At 40.7% G+C, this 20,237-nt stretch overlaps 2 protein-coding genes across 2 annotated transcripts; one reads left to right on the forward strand and one right to left on the reverse strand.

Annotated features, from left to right (window-relative positions):
- Positions 1 to 2,316: 2,316 nt before the first annotated feature.
- Positions 2,317 to 14,372, forward strand: firrm (fignl1 interacting regulator of recombination and mitosis; the record flags this gene model as incomplete). Its single annotated transcript, XM_079157712.1, has 24 exons — positions 2,317 to 2,412; positions 2,694 to 2,733; positions 2,843 to 2,931; positions 3,107 to 3,211; positions 3,372 to 3,512; positions 4,074 to 4,236; positions 4,332 to 4,420; positions 4,508 to 4,642; positions 5,460 to 5,549; positions 5,694 to 5,758; positions 5,852 to 6,000; positions 6,981 to 7,110; positions 7,602 to 7,788; positions 8,674 to 8,756; positions 8,997 to 9,048; positions 9,569 to 9,658; positions 10,318 to 10,503; positions 11,445 to 11,564; positions 11,660 to 11,755; positions 11,845 to 11,958; positions 12,055 to 12,159; positions 12,243 to 12,323; positions 12,399 to 12,545; positions 13,567 to 14,372. 24 exons carry the CDS (start codon positions 2,317 to 2,319, stop codon positions 13,774 to 13,776), a joined length of 2,763 nt encoding a protein of 920 aa, XP_079013838.1. The 3' UTR covers positions 13,777 to 14,372.
- Positions 13,808 to 19,662, reverse strand: scyl3 (SCY1-like, kinase-like 3). The gene is made up of 14 exons (XM_079157713.1): positions 19,406 to 19,662; positions 19,126 to 19,305; positions 18,599 to 18,784; positions 18,158 to 18,271; positions 17,965 to 18,021; positions 17,786 to 17,888; positions 17,573 to 17,684; positions 17,405 to 17,482; positions 17,021 to 17,160; positions 16,670 to 16,860; positions 16,338 to 16,509; positions 15,737 to 15,907; positions 14,828 to 15,627; positions 13,808 to 14,717 (listed from the first exon to the last, which is right to left on the reverse strand). The coding sequence occupies exons 2-14, from the start codon at positions 19,288 to 19,290 to the stop codon at positions 14,652 to 14,654; spliced, it is 2,355 nt and encodes a 784-aa protein (XP_079013839.1). The 5' UTR covers positions 19,291 to 19,305; positions 19,406 to 19,662; the 3' UTR covers positions 13,808 to 14,651.
- Between the last annotated feature and the right edge of the window lie 575 nt (positions 19,663 to 20,237).

Genomic DNA, 20,237 nt, shown 5'->3' on the forward strand with positions numbered 1-20,237 from the left:
GTGACTGTGACCTCAAAAAAAAAATAGGAAATAAAGGCATCTTCCTTCCGTTTTCCATCACAAATCTGGAGCAAGTTTCCTATAAACTGATAACCTTTCTATTATCTACAAACAGGGAGGTCAGCACTGGAGGGAGAAGTATTTTACTGTGTAAGACTCAACCCACTTCTTGGAAACTGTTGGGATTAATGAGATTTCTCATGAAACATTAGACTTGTCTATGACCCAACAGTAATCTGTCTGTTTAGCCATGTAATGGTTCAAAAGGCAAATTATGTAATCTAGTTGGAGGCCTTCATTTTAATCTATACAATCTCACAGAATACAACCCACAGAATAACTTTTCCTTTAATTTGTTGAAAGTTATCCTGTTTATGTATATGTTGAGTATTTATTTTGAAGTACTTATATAATGTATACACTGTACACAATGGAAAATGGAAATGCTGAGACACACGCTGTAGATGCTTCATTTCGACCTCTTTGTGGACAATGGAAAATAATTTTCATGGGGGAGCAATAACAAATTTGGAAACATGCTTTCCATCATCCTACAATAGCCAAATTACTGTATTCTACAGGAATGTTAATAATACTGGTTATGTTGGGACTTAAGTGAGTCATAAATTAATAAATTGGGTCGAAACTTCCTTCCAAGTAGACTACATAGCAAGCAGTTTCACAATAAACTGTATTTGAAAGAGATAACAATCAATGTGTAGTCCTGTTTCCTAAACAATAAGTGAGCCCTTTCCTGCAGCCACAGGCGCTAACACCTCTGTCGGGAAACAAAGGTGCAGCAAAAGCGTGATGGTTTACTTCAATGCTCAAGATCGTATCAGTAAAACAATAGCTCACCAGACACTGATTTTATAGAGTCAATCAGGTCAGCGCCAAGAGAAATTCCAGACTCCTAAAGGATAAATATCATCCTTCCCTTAACTGATTTAAATACAATCTAAAAATTCCTAAACATCTCAGTCATTTTCAGCTCAACCTGAATGTGTTTACTTATTAATTAGAAATGTACACATATAGAGTGTACTGCATATTGCCAGTAACATCAAGTCACAATCTGTGGAAATTGACATTTCCAATATGTATCCGTTATGTGCTTCGTTTTGTCACTGACAGAGTTTGTCATCAGGTCAAAATAGATAAGCATGGAGGGAAAATTCAGAAACAAAAATGTGTTTTAACTAACTTCGAGAGGATTAAAACTGCTTGTAAAAGGGACAGAGACAAGGCCCTTACAGATGCTTTACAGACACTTACCTGCCTCTCAACTTCATTTTTAAAGTCTTTATTTACAAAAACATATTTTTAATTGAAACCATCATCATATTTCAACAAAAGTGCCCTTGATTGGGTAAGGATTATTGAATTTAACCTTCATTACATGAGAGACAATTTACATAAATGTAAAATGATACACATCTGAAAAATATTTAAGAATATCTTATCGATATATATTTTTGACTGATGTACAATATTATTTGGCAACGCAGGCAGAATGTATTTACATGTGTTTATCATTTTTGCAATACAAAAAGTATTCTGTCTGTATATATAATATTTTAGTTATTTTTTACTTAGTTAATATTATTTACTGTTTTATTACTTATTTACTTATTTGTAATACTTGTTTTTTTTATTTACTATGTCTCTTGTTTGCACTACAATGTATGCTGCTGTAATACTGTAAATTTCCTCATAATAAGAAAGGATTATTTTATTTTACACAGATTCATGATGATGGTTGTTATTTTCAACGATTTGCATTCATTGCGTTCTTCAATTGGTTGAAACCTTTGGACTTTAACATTTCAACCAATCAGAGTGAGGGCAGATGAGCAGCCGTTGCGCACCACGTCATATCCGATTCAAACAACGGCGCGCGGTATGTCTTGTCCAAAGCAATGCAAAGACTGTAAGGTCCACAGTCACTTATCTTCTTTATAAGTGTTCCACGTTTTAATAAATAAAATGGTGACGCTAAGAGAAACAAACGCGTAGGTGTGACTGTGTGCTCCTGAACAGAAGATACAGTCAAACATTTATGGTAAGAATCCCTACGTGTTATCGAAACTATCATTAACTACCATGCTAACTTTAAACGTTACCGTTAGCAAAACATATCGTAGCAAGCTAACGTCAATCTCGTCTCTCTCTCTCTCGTTCAAACAGGAAGTTAATTCTTACTGATGAAAGCTATGGTAGTAGATTGAGTCACTTTGAGTGACTCAGTCGGTGACATTGTCCTGAAACGTTGTGTCCTGACCCCCCCCCCCCCCCCCCCCGGTGACTGCTGTCATCATGTCCCAGACCAACACATCTCTGCTGGACGAGGTGGTGCAGTGGAGTCAGGAAACCTGCCGCCAGAAGCTCAAGTCTGTCCTGCCAAAACTCACCATATCCTCTCAAACGTGTCATCTAACTCTGTTTCACCCTTCAGGCTCAGCTCGTGATTCATAGCATCATACACATGGTGGTGGCAATATGCAAGTTGTTATGAATATATATTGAACACCAAAATCTTCAAGATGATAGATGGTAATGTTTGCTAAATGTTTGGCTTGGTGTTTTCTGGAAGAAGCGCAGCACAAGTTTGTGTTTTGCTCATGCTTATCCATCATCTATCAGGTTTATACAAAATTAATTAATTTCCTGTTGTTTTCCTTGACTGTTTGCACTCTTTGCATAATAACTCTGAGAGTTGGGATGATCACATACGTAAGTTTATTCACTGCTCTATTTGTATTTACAGACTGCTTACTTTTTGCCTTGAGCACTATTTTGTGATCTAAGTATGAACTGTCTTTTAAACATACCATCCCTACAGGTATACTGAAGATCATTACAGACATGTTCCTCCCTCACATTGGTTTGTCTGAGCTGGAAGATGAGTGCTTCTCCAAGATCTTACCAAAGGTAAACAACAAGATGAATACATATTGTCACTAGGACTTATTATGTGAATATCTATACTAGCATGTGTTAAATAATGCAAAGTTGTCTTGTCAATTACTATGCATTTACACCTTCTCTTAAAGGTGTATTGCAGTATTGATTTGTTTCTGTCTTTATCTGTCACACACGTCTGCAGGCGGTGACCATGTTTGAAAGCATGATCAAAGAGATCTTGGACCAAGTTGGAGGGCTGTCCAGTCAAAACACTGAACTGTGTGCCTTACTAAGAAACATTCTGCAGGTACGATTATTATTACTTGTTACATAGCAAGGCTGTGTAATAAAAAAATGGTACAATTAGCACCATACAAGTTTAGGACATGTATGATATTTATTTCAGAAAAAATATTGTCATTACTTCTTTCCATACCAATAGTTTGACGAGATGCTTTCTATTTAAGGCAATGATGCAGATAGTTGATGCCCTGTCGTCTTGTGTTCGTCACATTGGCACATTCGAGGAAGCCCCCGACTTAGATGCCATCCGCTCGTTACCGACTTGTATCCTGAAAGTCCTGAAGGAAACCTTTCAGCACTGCAAGGTTGGCCTGTTTGGTTCATTAGAGGCTGGAATGAGTACATTTAACTCCAGCAGAGCTCACTCCCAATCAGCTATGCATGCTTTTATGCATCTTTAATTATTCTCTAATTATGGCTGAATGGTTTATATGAATTTATGAATTTGTAACATTATTATTATTAATAAAAAAGCACGTTACCATTCATCAGAATGAATTATAAAGATATATAAGATTTTAAGAATTAAGAATATAAGAATTTAAATTTCGTGTTTTTAGTTTTTGTACACAAAATATTATTCAATTTATCCTTGCTTATTTTGATATGGGTAAAATTTGATTTTAAAAAACGGATTAGTGAAAATATTTTATTAATGTATTATTTGAGCTCAAGATGACCTCATCAACTAGAAACTACAGGGATGAGCGTCTTTCTGTAGCATTAAACAAATCACAATCAGTTGGCGATGCAAGGGAACACACACATTCATCTAAATCCATCTTCTAAAAAACATTTTCTGTATTTGTGAAATCTATAACAAATTAAAATAATGAGTTTCAGCATACTGTACGTGTTGTCCTCAGGAGAGTGAGGTGCTTTACTGCGGCCGTCTGTCCCTGGTGGCTGACCTGCTGCAGGGACTCTTCAAGGAGGCTTACTCCCTCCAGAAGGGTCTGCTGGAGCTGCTGGACAGGGTTTCCCTGGACAGCAGTGCCCCAGAGGAAGAGGTCTCTGACATTGTAGCAGGTATATATGTATGTGTGTGTGTGCGTGTTTGTGTATTTGTGTGTGCATCTGTTGGTTTTCCACCATTAATGCAAGTTATTTTTCATCTTCCTCAGTGATTCACACCCTGCTGGATATCTGCTCTATTATCTCCAACCTGGACATAGCGCTGCATGCAAACACATGGAAGTTCCTCATCAAGTCAGTACAGCAGACACTCATGTTGACACACTACTGTCACTGGATGAATCACTTTGTTGTAAGAGTTGAATGAATACTTCTGTTCAGACAGAGTCTGAAGTACCAGTCATTGGTGGAGGAACATCTACATCACGGTGACATCAGCAACAGCCTGTGTGACAACCTGTTGGTCTCCTTCAACAACTGTGTGGAGCTGGCTGAACAGATTAAACGTGCTGGTCTGCAGGTAGGAACGCTGGGATTGGTAGAAAAAGAAAAGATATAACGATTATTAGACTTGTCCGAGATGAACTGCGCCTCGCCTGTAAAGTGGTTGAGAGCAAAACAAAAACACTGCGGTCAAGTTGTACATTTTTCAGCCGCCTTCAAAGAATAAACAGAAAGTCACCGAAATAGTTGCGTCCTATTAGATGCGATCCGTAGCTACTTGTAGGTGGCAGACCTCGTTCTGATTTATTCATACGTTCGTTTATGTGGAAATGTGCATGTATCTGCGTTGTGTGCTCTCCTTTGTTCTTTTATGTCTGCCTGTGAAACACATTACTGCTCGCTTTGATATCCATCCATCCATCTTCCTCCGCTTATCCGGTGTCGGGTCACGGAGGCAGCAGGCCAAGCAGGCTGACCCAGACTTCCCTCTCGCCCGCAACATTTTCCAGCTCATACTGGGGGATCCCGAGGCGTTCCCAGGCCAGCTGGGAGATATAATCGCTTTGATACGTGTTGTATAAATAAGCTTTATTATTATCAATCACACGAGATAACGAGACAACAATCGAGCGTTAAGTATTATAGGATTTTCTACAAAATGTGGTGTTTGTTGTTAAGTCTAAGAGCCAATCAGCTCTTTGATCTGGCGACAGCCAGGCGTTTCCCATCATGCATTGGGGTCATGCAGTCGGTGGAGAGCAACTGCGGCGCCTGGCTCTAAAAACTGCATCCGCCTCGATCTCGTGAGGTTACTCTTAATGAGTTTTTAAGTTTTGTTTCCTTTAATATTTCGTCACCTTTTTGTATTAATGCTCTTTTGCTCTTTTTTAAAGGAAGCGACACAAAGCCCAGAATACAAGCTGTTCCAGAAAACTGCAAAGATGTGTCGGTTTTTTGCCAACACTTTGGTTCATTACATAAAGGTACAACAAGTTACATCTGCTTGACTTCCTCTTGACTCTATAAAAAACATTATGCCATCTTTATGTCCGTGACATTTTAAATTCTCTACTTCACAATACAAAGCAGCTGATCATGCATCCCATCGTTCCTTATACTTTGAACAGGAATTCAAGTTTTTTCTGACAAAGTATTGTAACTGCTATCACCAGCTCTACCTCCAGATCATCCGGTACGTGTGGTTTTAAGTAGCAGATGCAGACAACAACGTGTCCTTTTGAGTTAACAACTCTTGAGTAAATTGAAACACTCTGATGTCTTTCAGTAACTTCCCTCCCAGCTTGTGTGCTCCAGCATTGCCCTCGGCTCTGTCCGTGGAGCTGAATGCGGCGGCTCTGGTTCCCATGGATGCCCTCTTGCTCCAGCTGTTACCTTTGAGGCCCTTCGCCGAGTTTGTCCTCCAGAATGACCTGCGTGAGTTTAATGCTTGTCGTCTTCGTGATCTTTTCCCAGATACTGTTGATAGAAGCTTCTCTATTTCCCTTTGCAGTGGAGACATCGTTTTATGCACTTTTCAGTGATGAGCTGGAACCATTCCTCATTCTAATGATATAAAGTATACAATTTGTATTAGTAATGTCAACTATTTGGCTAATTTTAAAATAAATGATGTATTACATGTTTGTTGTAATTGTAACAGGTCTTCTGATAGTGGACATGAAACAAATAAGGGCTTTGGAACAGTACTGTCAATTTTGAAAACGTAATTAAATAGTTATATGTTTTAGTTTTATTTTATTACCACCGTCCACAATTTATATATATATATAATGTGTGTGTGTTTTCATCTGGGAGGAATAACTTTAGTTCTGTGAGACAATGGTGCCTATTTCAGTAATTGTTTTGTATTAACTTATTTACTGTTAGATTCACAATGTAACACCTTTCCAACACATAAACGGAAGTGTTCACTTTCCCTTTAAATACACAAATTGCTCAATAAAGCCACACCAAAGTAAAACACACATTTATAATGTGAGTGACATGTTGATATTTGTAAACACTGTTACTTTATTTTGTCATCCCATTCCCGGTGTGAGCATACCACCCACTCAAAACTCATCAACATTGGTATTTAGTAGGAATACATCATTCACACTTTTCCTTTTACGATATGTTGAATTAGATCAGAATCTGCGCTGATGTATCGTATGCAGTTGAACACAGGACATGCATTGACATACCCAATTTATGGGGCCTTCAGGACACACTCCAATATTTTACTTCCGAAATGTCATATCCACTGAGGACTGACTTCTCTGACAATTACATCATTGGTAAAATGTTGACTGTATGTTGTTACTCAAAACGAAGTGGCCACCATGTTTCTAGCTGCTGACTGACACTTGTGGCACACACAACCCTGGAATGCCGTTTGTCTTGTTTGTCTGCAGGGATAGCTCCTGACCATGAGCTTCCTCACTGTCTGCTGCTGCTGAGCGTCCTGGGTCAGCTCGCCTCCCAACCAGAGGAGGTGCTGCAGCTTTGGTACACTGGCAGCCAGTTCTCAGAGGAAACACCCAGGTAATGAATAGTGTTGATGTTGTTGTCATCAACTGAATTTCTTTAACATTTGGTGCTTTACTACAGAGACAAGCAGTTCATTTTAGAACAGATGTTCAGGTTGGTAACGAACTATAACCTTTTGGTTATTGATGTTGATGGATAATTCATTTTTTTGAATCTATAGTGCTAATCTCAGTTTTCTTATTTTACAGTAAATTCAGATTAAATCATCTTAGCATCCAACATAACTGATTAAATCAGATTTGTAATCAGATTGTATTCCAAATAAGTATTATAATAATACAAAATCATTGCTTTTTGATACTGATATCCTATTCAGCAGTAGTAGAGCCCATGGTCGCTAGTAATTTAGGACTTTAAAGAGTATATAAAAATGTATGCATCTTTTAGCAGTCTTGATTGATTTTACTATTCATTTATGTATTTAAACTATTGTTATGTAAATATACCTAAAATGCTTCTTTTTTTTCCATCCCCTCTGTCTCCAGGCTTCCTCTCCACCAGGCGTTGTTCACTAGTTTCAGGCGATGCTACACTGAGCGTCGGGTACCGGTGCTGTTGCCAGGCGTGATGATGAAGGGACAGGCCCAGGTCCCGGTCACGCTACACAACCACATTGGTGTGCAACTCTGTGCCAGTGTGGCCGCTCTTCCCCCGGTGTACTTCGCCGTGCTGGTGAGGTCGACACACATACCACGTACATCGTATCATAAGCAGCATCGGCAGAAGTGAACACTGTTTTGTTATTAATGATCCACTGTGTATGTTTTCATAGGCATCATCCCACTTCTCCCCCCACGGGACACACAAATCAAGCATTTGCCCATTTTATTAAGTAGTAGAAACCAGGAATGAGTTAAGGAGTGATTGAGAAAGAAAAAGTGAACTAAATCTGAAACCAGAAGTTTTTTTTTTTTTTTAATCTTAAGGCATCTTATGTCCTGCCATTGTGTTTTATCCTCAAACCTCTGAAGAGAATTTGAATTGGCAAACAGTCTTGCAAATAATCAAGAATGTTTGACACAAGCAGGGTTTGTTTAGTTTCGGGCGCGGTTGCAGTTGGGGTCGACCTTCTCACAGCAGAGTGACGACAACACTTGCCAAGATGTGTCTTCAATCAACTTGTCCTGAGTCTCTCTTGGACATTTCAACATTATTTAATTAATTGCCATTTAAAAAAAAAAATATTAATAATTTATTGTTCAAGTATAAAATAAACTGGCAAATAATAACACAGTTTGAGGGATACTAGTCTGGAATTTCTTTCATTTTAAAAATGGATATTGGCCATTTTAATTTTTTTACCTGCATGAAAAATGACGCATGAGTTGGCCTCTGTTTTTAGGTGGTTTATTTATTTAGGATATTCATTGATATTCTGGCCATGAGTTTTGTTTTGGTGCAGGATTTCCCGTCATTCATTGCAAGTTATTCTTTCACTTTCGTTCTCTCTTTCTGTTAACTTTCGTGATATCTTGTTTTTTCAGAGTCCCGCATTTTTTTCCGTTTACTCACGCCTTTCCCCTCTGACCGTTCGCTGTCCTTTTATCTGTTTCCCAGGAGCGTTGTTTGGTCGATACGGTTCTGCAGCCTGATACTCAGACAGCTCTACTGGCAACAGATGTGTGGTGCTTTACAGCACGGTGAGTGTGTGTTCACATATATCATTTGTATTAAAAGAAAGTGTAAACTCTGTGGCTATATTTTAATTGGGGCATACTTCTCTGTACACTGTCGTGCTACATTATTTATAACAAACCCTACATTTGAGGTATCTTCAGTTATTATTGTTACTGTTTCACCAAAGTCTTGTTGTCAGCAGTTTCTACCCATATTTTTCTGCACAATATTGAACCCACTGCTGATTTGACCTGTGCTTACAGGTATGGAACAGCAGAACTGTGTCTACATCATGTCCTCCTCGTTGCTCAGCTGGTGGGTGGAGACGGGTACACAAAACACTTGAGAGAGTCCATTTTGTGTTGTTTTATTTGGATCAGAAAGAAAGGGAGTTCACAGCAAATTGCACTTTTACAACCCATTTTCAGACATGAATTATAAAGATTCGGAGTAGACCTTGAAATTGCAGGATTTCTGAAATCTAGGCTCTTGATGTTTCTCCATGTCTGTGACCTCTTCCTGAGCACTTTCTAAAATAACTCTAAATCCCCTTAATCTCCTCTCAGTGGGGTTATGAGATAGAATGGAGTCCTGTGGCCCCCCTACAGAGGGGACAGTTGTTGTTGTTGTTGGACCTCAGGGACACCTTTTAATAACCTGTTACATCACTACGTCATCAGATTAAAGTGGATCTCACTCATTTTCATTCACGTCTCTTTCCATCAGTTCGTCTCTCTTCTGCCTTGATGCCCTCGTGGTTTTACTCCCCCTGAGTCTTCACACTGACACTCACACTGTTCCTCACCTCTTCTCTTCTCTCCCTCTTCTCCCCCAGGTGAAATCCTGCACCACTGAGTGTTACCAGTCGGCCCACCTGGGCCTGCTGCTCAAACGCATGGTGTTCCTCATGACGCCGGACCACCAGGTTAGAAATGCTGGGAACTGAAATTGCATTTTTTTATGAAATCACAAATGACTTTAGAGTGTCAACTTAAATCTAATTTTCACAGTTTTGTATACAAATTCCCTCAAAAACAGAGTACACACAGTTACTACCTTCAAATCTGACAGTTCAGTCAATGCTTGTTAACACTAAAAGGCCAAATATGATGAAAGATGGAGAAAACGTTGACTTAAACAATGAAAATGGTGTAAACTTTGTATTACAGGTATTTTACTTACATCTAACAGTTGCACAGTATGACAAAACAAATTGTATATAGTTTTAATATCATTTTGTAAACTATATGTTGCTACAAAAGTTGGTTGTCCTTGACAAACAGAGAGACTTTCATTGGGTCTTTTACCTTTCATTTCATAAGTTCCAAAATTAAAGTGCTTAAACATTTAGAGGCATTGGGATATTTATATTGTTTCCCTTTTTCTAAATGGAACCATACATGTTATAGAGATATAGATATATTTTTACATTTCATAAACCTATTGACATTAAAAATCAATAAAGTAAGGCGATGGGCCACCAGAACAGCTTCAGTGCTCCTGTGAGTGGATTCTACAAATCTCAGGACATTGTACTGGATTGATGAACACCATTGATTTATGTGAATTATTATGTTTTTCTAGATGGAGCTGGTAGCGCACTTCCCACCATCTGAGGTGGAAAACCTTCCAGTGTGGCGACATGTCCTTCTCAGAGCTCTTTCGCAGGATGCACGTCACCGCGTAGAGGCCGACATCATCGACCTCAGTCAAAGAGCTCTGACCGACTGGCAGAACGGAGGGTACAAACTAGGACAAGTGGACAAAGTGGTGAGGACAACCTCAGAGTAACCAGTCGCTGCTTTTTGTTAACGTCACGATAGCGGACTGTTGTTTTCACCTCCTCCTACCATCATTAAACAGTGCGTTAATGTCTGCTTTGTGCTCAAGTGAAGGCGACATAACTGTGCAAAGACACACTCATGTAAACTCTGCATGGATTTTATTTCAAATTGTGAGATAAGGTTAAATGATGTTTATGTACATTCTGCCGCTGAAGACAAGGAAAATGTAGTGACTGATATTGAATTACCTGGAGAGGAAATGAGCAGTACAAACATCAAGGGCAAGGCTGCGGCATTGTTTCTGTCCTTGTGCACTCCGGAGAGTGGATAGATAACAAATGACCACAAGTGATATTAATAGTAAGATAAGCTTGTTTCCATGGCTGAGAACCGATGGCACAGATTGCTGTTACATGGTTTACAAGGTTTTAACTCATGACTGCATAATAGAACACTTATTGCAACAAATCGCACTTTTAAGTCCGATTGTGTATTTCTCCTCACCTTCATCACTACATCACTCTGCAAGCATGGAGAGGGTTTGACACGAATACAATACATCCCATGTATTTAGAAGATCATTAGCCTTCATTGAGATGGTTTAGACCATAAAAGATTCATTTTCAGGTGGAAAAGCTTTGTTAGTCTCGTTGGTTTTAGAATATGACACTTAGTGGATCGTTCTTGATTTTATTAAGTCTCGACTCATGCGTGACCTGTCCTTTCATCCACCTTCAATAATCTTCTTCTTCAGGGTGTTCCAGTGTAGCTCTATTTTACAGTCGTATTTTCCAGCTGCTATCAGTCAAATTCATGCCAGAATGATTAAATCCAGCTGAGAAAACAATGCAAGGAAGCAGGGTGGGGGAATTTAAAATGGTAAACATGCACGAGTGTTGGATTCTACACAGTTCCCTCTGTCTCCAGAACATGGTGCTGTTCCCCCTCCTAGCGGTGGTTCGGGTGCAATCATCTCCAGAGGAGCAGTGTGTGTTGTCTGCAATGAGGATAATCACACAGCTCTGGTTACGAATGTGTCCAGACCAGGTGAGATCCCCCCCCCCCCCACACACACACACACACACACAGACAGGCGTAGTGTGAATGCCTGACTGTTGTCCCTATAACCTGTCATACTCCAGGTGCAGACCCACCCTGTGCTCCAGTGTACTCTGCAGCTGCTTCTGTCAATATCGGCCATTTTGGTGAAAAACATCGAACCACAAGTCATTTGTCAGGTATGTTGTTAGCTTTCACAGTTCACATTAAGTAGATGAAGAATGGAGAAAACATCTGTTGTGTGTGTGTGTGTGTGTGTGTGTCCCAGGCTCTGTTGTGTGTGGATAATGTGGTGTCTCAGAAGTGTGCAGATCAGCTGCTGCTGGCTGCTCTGGAGTTCCTCTCCTCCCTGGGGAAGATCTTTGTCCCTTCTGACAGCCAGGTAATCAGACCAGACTATTTCATGGGGATCTTACCTTTTAAGTTCATTGTCATATTTTCTCTTTCACACCAACTTTTTTTTTTTTTTGTCCCACAGAATGAAGTTCTGCCGAGGCTGAGTAGCCTGTTTGCTGTCCTGTTGGCTGACAGCGCGTGGCTGCTTCAACAGCACGCCCTGGAGGCCTTTTCTCAGTTTGCAGAGGTAGGGCAGCAACTCAATAGGTGTAATATTAAATACGGTTTATGCCAATGTCATAAAGTGAATGTGTCCTTTTGTGATTCAAGATTACAAACCATGAAGAGGTTATTTCTCAAAGCTTGAGTGTAGAAGATACCAAGACGAGGGTGGTGAACTATCTCAGCAAGGTAAGGAGAACACATCGCAACGGAGATCGACTTCAGATAAAATGAATGAATGTAACTAAGTGTGTCTTGTTGTAGACTGTTAATGCTCAAGAAGATGTGGAGTCGAGGCTGCAGAGGCTCAAACTGGAGACGGCAGTTATTGAACAACACAATGAGAAGCTGGAAATTACCACAGAAAATGCTTCCAACAAACTGTCTGCTGAAGCTGTTGCTGATTCAGAGGTTGGTGGTGTCATGAAGTTAAATCAAAACGTCATTCTCAGTGGCATAAACTTCTACTTAGACTCATAAATGAACTGATTCGATTTTGGTGGACAATGGTCAAGATCACAGTGACCTAAAAACACTTTTTTTGGATATAAACTAAGAATTCATATGCTCGTTAAGACTATTTTAATGACTTAATACTATGGCTTTTTGACATACCATAATATTTTTAGGATTTTTTTAATGAAGTACTATATTATATTTTTATGAGATTATTTTGACATACTAGACTGAATTTCTCATGACTTTTCTATTGCTTTTTTTGGCATACTGTGACTTTATATACGTTTACATTTTTGATGACAATTTGTATGCTGTGCTGTGACTTCCAACAATATTATGAAAGTCAATGTACATGTCATAAACATTTTAATAAATGTCATGTCATTTAAAATAACTCACTTAAATGAGTTAAAAGCGTCATAGTAAAGTATGTCGTAGTATAGTACGTCATCAAAAAAGTAATACAAATTGAAAGTCGTATATCATAAATAAACTCAAGTGTAGTATGTCAGAAAAAAGTCATGATGAATGTCATAGTATTTCATTAAAAAAGTAATTTAATCGTTGTAAAAATGTAATATAGATATATAATACAATTATATAATATAGTACAAATTTAGTAAAATAGTCTTAATATAGTATGGCGAAAAATGTCGATATATATATTATTTGACAAATGTCATAGTATACTATGCAATAGAAAATGTCATAGTATTGTAAGTGATTAAAAAGCTATTTAAAATGTGATTGTATTTAATTCTAATAGCTCGGCCCAAACCTCCCTTAGCAATAACAAGAGCACTGGAAATAGTACATTTATTCAGCAAAATATTTCTCTAATAAGTATTACATTATGTCCTGCTCAGCAATTCAAAATGTCATTTGTACAAAGCAAGATTTCTGCCTCATCTGATGTAAAATGAAATCACGTGTGAGTGAGAATGTAACATGAATCCTGGAACTATTCCCTCAGCCGTCCCCAAAGAGAGCTCGGCAGGAGACCAGCGCAGAGGACGAGTACGGCCGCTACATCCAGACGGCTGCGAGTGCTTTGAAAGCCCTTCAGGCTCTCGCCGAAGACGCCGCCAATATTCCAGCACCGCCTCCACAATGGCTGGAGCCCAGACTACAGGAGCTCCAGACCCTCATAGCCCACATCAGCACAGCCAGACGCACAACCTAGCAGTGTACTCGCCTCCTTCCTTTATAGAATAACAGGCCTGTGAGGTCCGGACACTACGCTGCTGCTGCTGAAAAGTCACTCTTCACTTTTTTAAAACCTTTCCATGGTCTGCTTTGATTGATTGTTTATTAAACTTGTTTGAATACAAGTCGTTGTTCATTTGTTTGTATTTAGCACAAAGTCAAACAGGAGTCTTCACTGACTTTTATCAAAATTGTGCCGTACAAAGTTCCTGCATTGAGACTCATATTGGCTGGAGACTTGTTTTATAAAAGTCCAAGTTCAGTACTTTCCATCAGTAGCCCTAAACAATTGCAATCACTTTATACAATAGATCTAACAAATGTCTCATAAAAAAAACAAGGTCATATTTTATACAATAAAATCTTTACTTCACCAGCAACCAAAAGCTAATAAATTACGTAATTTCACATTCATTCAAAGTGCAACCCCTCTGCAATTTAAACCCGACGCAATTTCGGCAAGTTATGTCTCGCTTAAAAGTATATCTTAATTTCCATGCCAGTGATGAAGTTGGCACGTTTATAAAAAAAAAATGGAGAATCAGATGTTAACATGACGTTCACCTCAGATCAGGATCATCTTTTGGTGGCTCGGACCAGTTGGCAAACACTTTAAAAATGGCTTCATTTGTCCAAGTCCCGCACCATCTGCTGATGAACTTCAAATCTTATCTTAACAAAAAGACAATAATGTTGAGGAACCTTCATTATTCTTACTGCATCACGCTATCAAATGAAAACTGGAGCAACGTTCATCTTAACGACTGCATGTCTTCTCTGGTGCATCTTGAGGATTCGAGTCTCAGTGGTCTAATTATGTTGCTCCAGATGAAGCAGACGGATCGAACGTCATCACCAGGAACCAGACTCATCCTCCCAGTTCAGGTCGTCTCCATCACCCCAGCCAGCTGCTTCAGTCTTTGAGAGAAAATAAAACAGAACAATCATCACCGAGACATTTTCTCTCATGCAAAATGACTTATTTAAATATATATATGAAAAACACCACCCCACACACACACACTCACCTCAGTCAGGTTGTCAACTGCAAACTTGGCGGTGAGTGTTACAGTATTGATGGAGGAGTCGACCTGCAGAGATTTAGTGTTTTCTGAAGAGGCTGTAGATAGTCCAGCCTCACTTGCACTGCTCTCGTCCCGCAGCAGCAGCGCTGGAGAGGACAGTTTGATGTCCGGCACCATGTCTGCAAACAAATCCAGCTCTGGGTCCGGCTTTTCCCTTCTCTTCACCTTAATGGTGAACTCCTCCCCCAGACCTCCTCTGCCACCCTTCTTTCGTGGCACAGTGGGTTTGGGTCTGGGGTTCAATGGGTTGTGTGAGTCACCCTCTTCTTGAGCCCAGCCATGGTCCAATGAGGACGCGGTCTTGCTCTGTGTGGATTGTTGCAGTGCTGGGGTCAATCTGAGGGGTTTGGAGGAACCCAGTCTCGGTGCTTCAGGTGCATGACCAGCAGGTGTAGTAGCGCCCCCTCTGGGTGCTGTGAGTATAACTGGGTCTGATAAAATAGCCGTGGGGGAAAGATCTGAGGCAGCTTCAGTGTCCTCAATGTCGTCCCACGGCTCCCCTTCCATGTTCGGGTGCGAGAGCGGCAGTCCGCTGCCGACTGGATCTTCTCTCTCAGAGGCCTGAATGTGGATCTGGACCGACTGGCCAGCTCTGTTCTCGCTCTCTTCAGGGTCGCTCCAGTCCGGCCAGTCTTCCACTGGACCTTCTCGTCTGTCCGTCTGCTCTGGGCTGTAAGACAGCGGCTCCATCTCGCTGTCCTGACGATAGCCATTTAAAGGTAGAGACAGCGGTCTGCTGACATCTGAAACATGTAAAACTAAACACATAAATAACGAGACAGACTGCGATTCAGACAAACGAACATGAAACCGTGAATACATTTAAATTATTAGTATGGGAAGGGGTCATACCTGATTTTATTGGCAGCAGGTAACTTCGTGGAGTCTCCTTACTACCTGCTAAGCTGCCCATGTGACCCAGGACCAGACCGTCAGTCCCTGGTGGTCTGGGGAACAAATTCAAGACTTTTGAAGGTTGGGCCACATGAGGGTGGGAGCCTCCGACTATATGGACAGGTGAAGCTAAAGAATAGAGGTAAGATTAGTATTGAGCGACAAAGTCATAGTATAGAATGCCATTAAAAAAAAGTCATGTTGTATGTCATAAATAATGTCGTAAAAAAGTCATTTAAAAAGTCATAGTATAGTACGTAAAGAAAAGTCACAATATAGCATGCCATTAACTACTCTGTCATTAAAAAGTAATTGTATTGCATGTCATAAAACATGCCATAGTATAATTTATCATAAAAGAATATTCAAAAAGTCTCAATATAGTATACCATAAAAAAGTTATAGTATAGTTCGTCATAAAAAGTAATTAAAAAAAGCAATAGTATGGTACGCCATGAATGCATCTTACATCTTGACTGTCTATCTGCACGGTTGTCTGCTTTAAAACTTTATTGATATCGTTTCTCGTTATCGTCATGATTACGTCAGTGTTGCTTACTTTCGGGGGTGACGTCTGTGGACCGTGTGAAGTTGGGTGTGGTGCGTTTGAAGACCTTGGACCTCTCTCCACCGACCACCACCTGAGCCCCCAGCAAGGGCACCAGCAGCGCCAGACTCTGCAGAGTCATGGCCACCAGAGAATCACTGGTGTCCCTCATTCCCAACAAAACCTGCAGCCAGGAACAAAACAAAGTAACTCAGACAGGAATCGCATAAAAGAGACATGTATGTCTATCCTCAAATGTGACACGCTGGTTACGCTCTTATTATCTAACCCTTTCCCAGAAAGTCAAACTATTTCTTTAGTCTGGTAACTTGTCAGCACTCCACCTGAGGTAGGATCTGGATTTTGAGCTCGTCTTGGGAGAAGAACTCGGCGTAGATGTGCATGTGACCCAGCAAAACGATCCGGATGTGTTCCTCTTTGACCTTAAAGAGCTTGAGAAGCTGAGGAATCACGTGTTTACGGTACAGAGACACAGACAGCAGGCACTCTTCATCGTTACCACCACCACTGGAATCTGTAAGATAGAAGAGAGACGATGAGCAACAACCTCATGCAGTGTCACACAACTATTAAGCAGGACAGCTACAGAATGCTTCTTTCTTTTTGGCAGGGAATAAATAAAGTACTGAGTTATTATTATTAGTTACAGAAAGTTTAATAAAGTGACATTCTACCCCTCTTTGGCCTTAGAAGATGAGGCAGGAAGCTTTTGACTGCCATGGGTTCTGCAAACACAAGCGAGTTGAGGAGTTTGGGGACAAGGCGTGAAGCTATCAGCTCTTCAGGGAGACTCTGGACCCGGTCTAGAAGAAACCTACACAACAAACACAGAATAGGGTAGAATTAAATGATACATTATCTAATTGAGGGAATGTATAAGAAACAGCATTTTAACATCTTACAAGTACACAAAAACAATACGATTCTGAGTGTAATATATCTAATTTAAAGTCAAAGTGTGGACAAACAATATGACACCTATATGAAACTGTTTTGCATGAACACGTGATTGCTGCACTGATTAAAAAAACATTTGTTAAAGAAGACATTATTCTCACTTAAAGAATTCATTCTTTTCTTCTTCCATCTTCAAGGTCAGGCTCTTGAGAAAATCCCTCACTTCCAGAAAGTCATTCCTATTCAAAGAAACATGTGTATTGTGTTTGAAAACACATCATTTCCCACCAAGTACTGACAACAGCAAAAGCAAACAGAAGCCCACTAACCTGAAAAAGTCATGAGTCAGCAGAGAGCTGAGTGGGGGTCGAGACAAGGGGTCAGGGTTCAGCAGGCCCGCCTGCAGGGTCTTCGTCAGACTGTCGGACAGCTCCTGTGTCACTGAAACAGAGGAAAGAGAAGTAGAAGTGTGTGAGAAGCTACCCGAGTGTTCTGTTAAAATGACACACACTAAGGTTGAGGTCATTAGTTACTCCACTCACCACAGCTGTTCAGGAGAGAGATGAGCGTCTCCACCATCATTCCAAAAGAGTAACAGTCCCGAGAGTGAGCGGTTTTATCCGGAAACATTTTAAAGCCCTCGACCTGTCGATGACATGTTCCATGAGAACATAAAGGGGGAGGTCTTTCATTTTCATAACACAACCTTTAATCTGCTCACCTGCTCTTCTGGGGGAACGCAGCTGGCTTCCCTCACATTCTGAATGCTTGCGAGAAACTGGAGGAGTTGATGAAAATTAAAAATTAAAACATAAAACTGATATGCAAAGTCAAGACTTCTTTTTATTTTTGGAAGAACAAACTACACACAGACGTCATCTTGGATACATTCTGCCCGTTATTCAATCTCGTACCTCAGGCGTAGCTTCAGAGAACTTGCAGACAGTATCCATCCCTCCCAGTTTCCAATGACCATCATCACTGACAAATACAGATGAAATGCAGACGTTGTTGTGGCTGGATTTGCCCTGGTGGATAAGGAATACAATTTAGGAACTTATCCATGCCCACCACTGTGAAACATGAAACGCCAACAGCACCTCAGTAGTTACTTTACATAATGATGCCTCATTTAAATGTATTCTCAGGGACAATGATCATTGATTGATCGTCACTTTAAATGAGCCAGTGTTAAGCCAAAAGGCTAATTTTCAATTGTTGTCCTTCGGCCTGATGTTAAAGTTGGCCATTAAACAAGCTTGGAGGAGTAAGGAAGCATCTTGTAAATTTAGTCTCTCATCCATTAGGACAATTTCTCAGAGGCTACTTTCAACTCGGCTGTTCTTTTTGCTCACCCTCTCGTGCAGAAACACGAGCGCCTGCAGGATGTCGTAGATTCCCGCGCAGATCTCCTCCGGGGAGAGGCTGTCCAGCAGCAGCTCCAGGGGCTGCACGCGCTCCGTCACCAGGTGGATGCCGCCGTCCTGCACCGAGCAGGACAGGAAGCGCAGCAGACATGGGTGCCTCAGAGTCTTCAGGTGCTGCAGGAAAACGAGAAGTACTTCTTTATTTCCTACATACACGTTCCTTACAGTGAATGTCATGCAGCTGAAGGAAAAGTCTGATTATGCAGCCTGAGTGCCAAAACAACCAATTAGCAATTTAGTACACAATGCTGTCAATGGAGAGCATGAAGATTTCCTTTGGTATTATGATGTCATGATGATGCTTGCGAATTTGGTGGTAGGTCTCGTGGGCGAGCAGGAAGACTGCACAGATTATGCTGCAGTCCAATTATCCAACATTTGCCTCTGAGAACTACATCACTAAGTACAAAACACTAAACAAGTACTCCTGAGCTAAAGGCTTTAGTATGACTTACCTGAGCAGCTTTGTTGACTTTGTCTTCATTGCCCCGCTTGTGAACAAACACGGATGCCGGCTTTCCATCCTGGAGCATCGCCGAGTGCATGGTGAGTCCGGATGGCAGGGTCAGCAGCGGCTCCTCCAGCGTACAGCTCCGCACCGCGCTGCTCTCGGCACCCATGGTCCGCGCTTATTCCTGCTAGTGGGGATGGGGGCAGAGGGACGCGAGTCAAACGTGATGTGTGGCAATGCGATGTGGTAAGCAGGCAGCCATAAGCGCAGAGGACACACTTTACCTGTCTCACTGTAGTGGATGCACCGCTTGCTATGTGACAACTTAGCTAACGTTGTGTTGTTAGCTAGCTAACCTCAGCGCTACGTTAGCCAGCTCGTCATTGCTGTGCGTGTCAGTTGCCCTTCCGCCTTCATACAATCACGCCAATGGCGGCGAGGTTAATCCCGTGCTTTTTCAATTTGATCAACCTGCTAGATATAAACACGTAAGATATATTGCCGTCCACTTCTGGACTAATCAACGATGCTAACGTGGAGCGAAAGCTGCCCAGTAAACACGGACTCTTCCGGTAAAAGACGGAACCACAGAGCAGGGGACACTGTTAGTTCAGAAAATGAAAGAAATGAATCACCGAGGTTTATTTGCTGTGTTGGTAAAATTTAATTTCACTGCTTACGAAATACACATAAGTTAGGCATTAGATGTAACATTACTGCGCGTGATTTTAAGTTTTTAAATCATACAAAACCACCAACACCCCTGCTCTAAAACATAATGGTTGCAACCAAAGTGGTGTGACAAAACGCAAGTATGTGCATATGGTGTCTAAAATGAATGTAGAAACTGTCACTTAGATGATGCTCTTTGTCTGGTAGATTAGAGTCTGTGGTCCAAGATATGTCTTTGTTTAAATCCATAGTATTTTAGCGACCCTTGGTCAAGAAAAACAGTTTGGAAGCTATTTAGGAACCTAGGAATTAAAGAAAAAAACAGCTACAGGTGACAATTACACTACAGGGTCGTGAACTTCATGTGGCGGTGGAAGGGACAGTTCTTAAAATTCTGCTAAGAATGTTATCCTAACCCAAAATAGTGAACACTAGTGTAACATT

This window comes from Pholis gunnellus (assembly GCF_910591455.1).
Source record: "Pholis gunnellus genome assembly, chromosome: 4".
NCBI classification, from domain to species: Eukaryota; Metazoa; Chordata; class Actinopteri; order Perciformes; family Pholidae; genus Pholis; species Pholis gunnellus.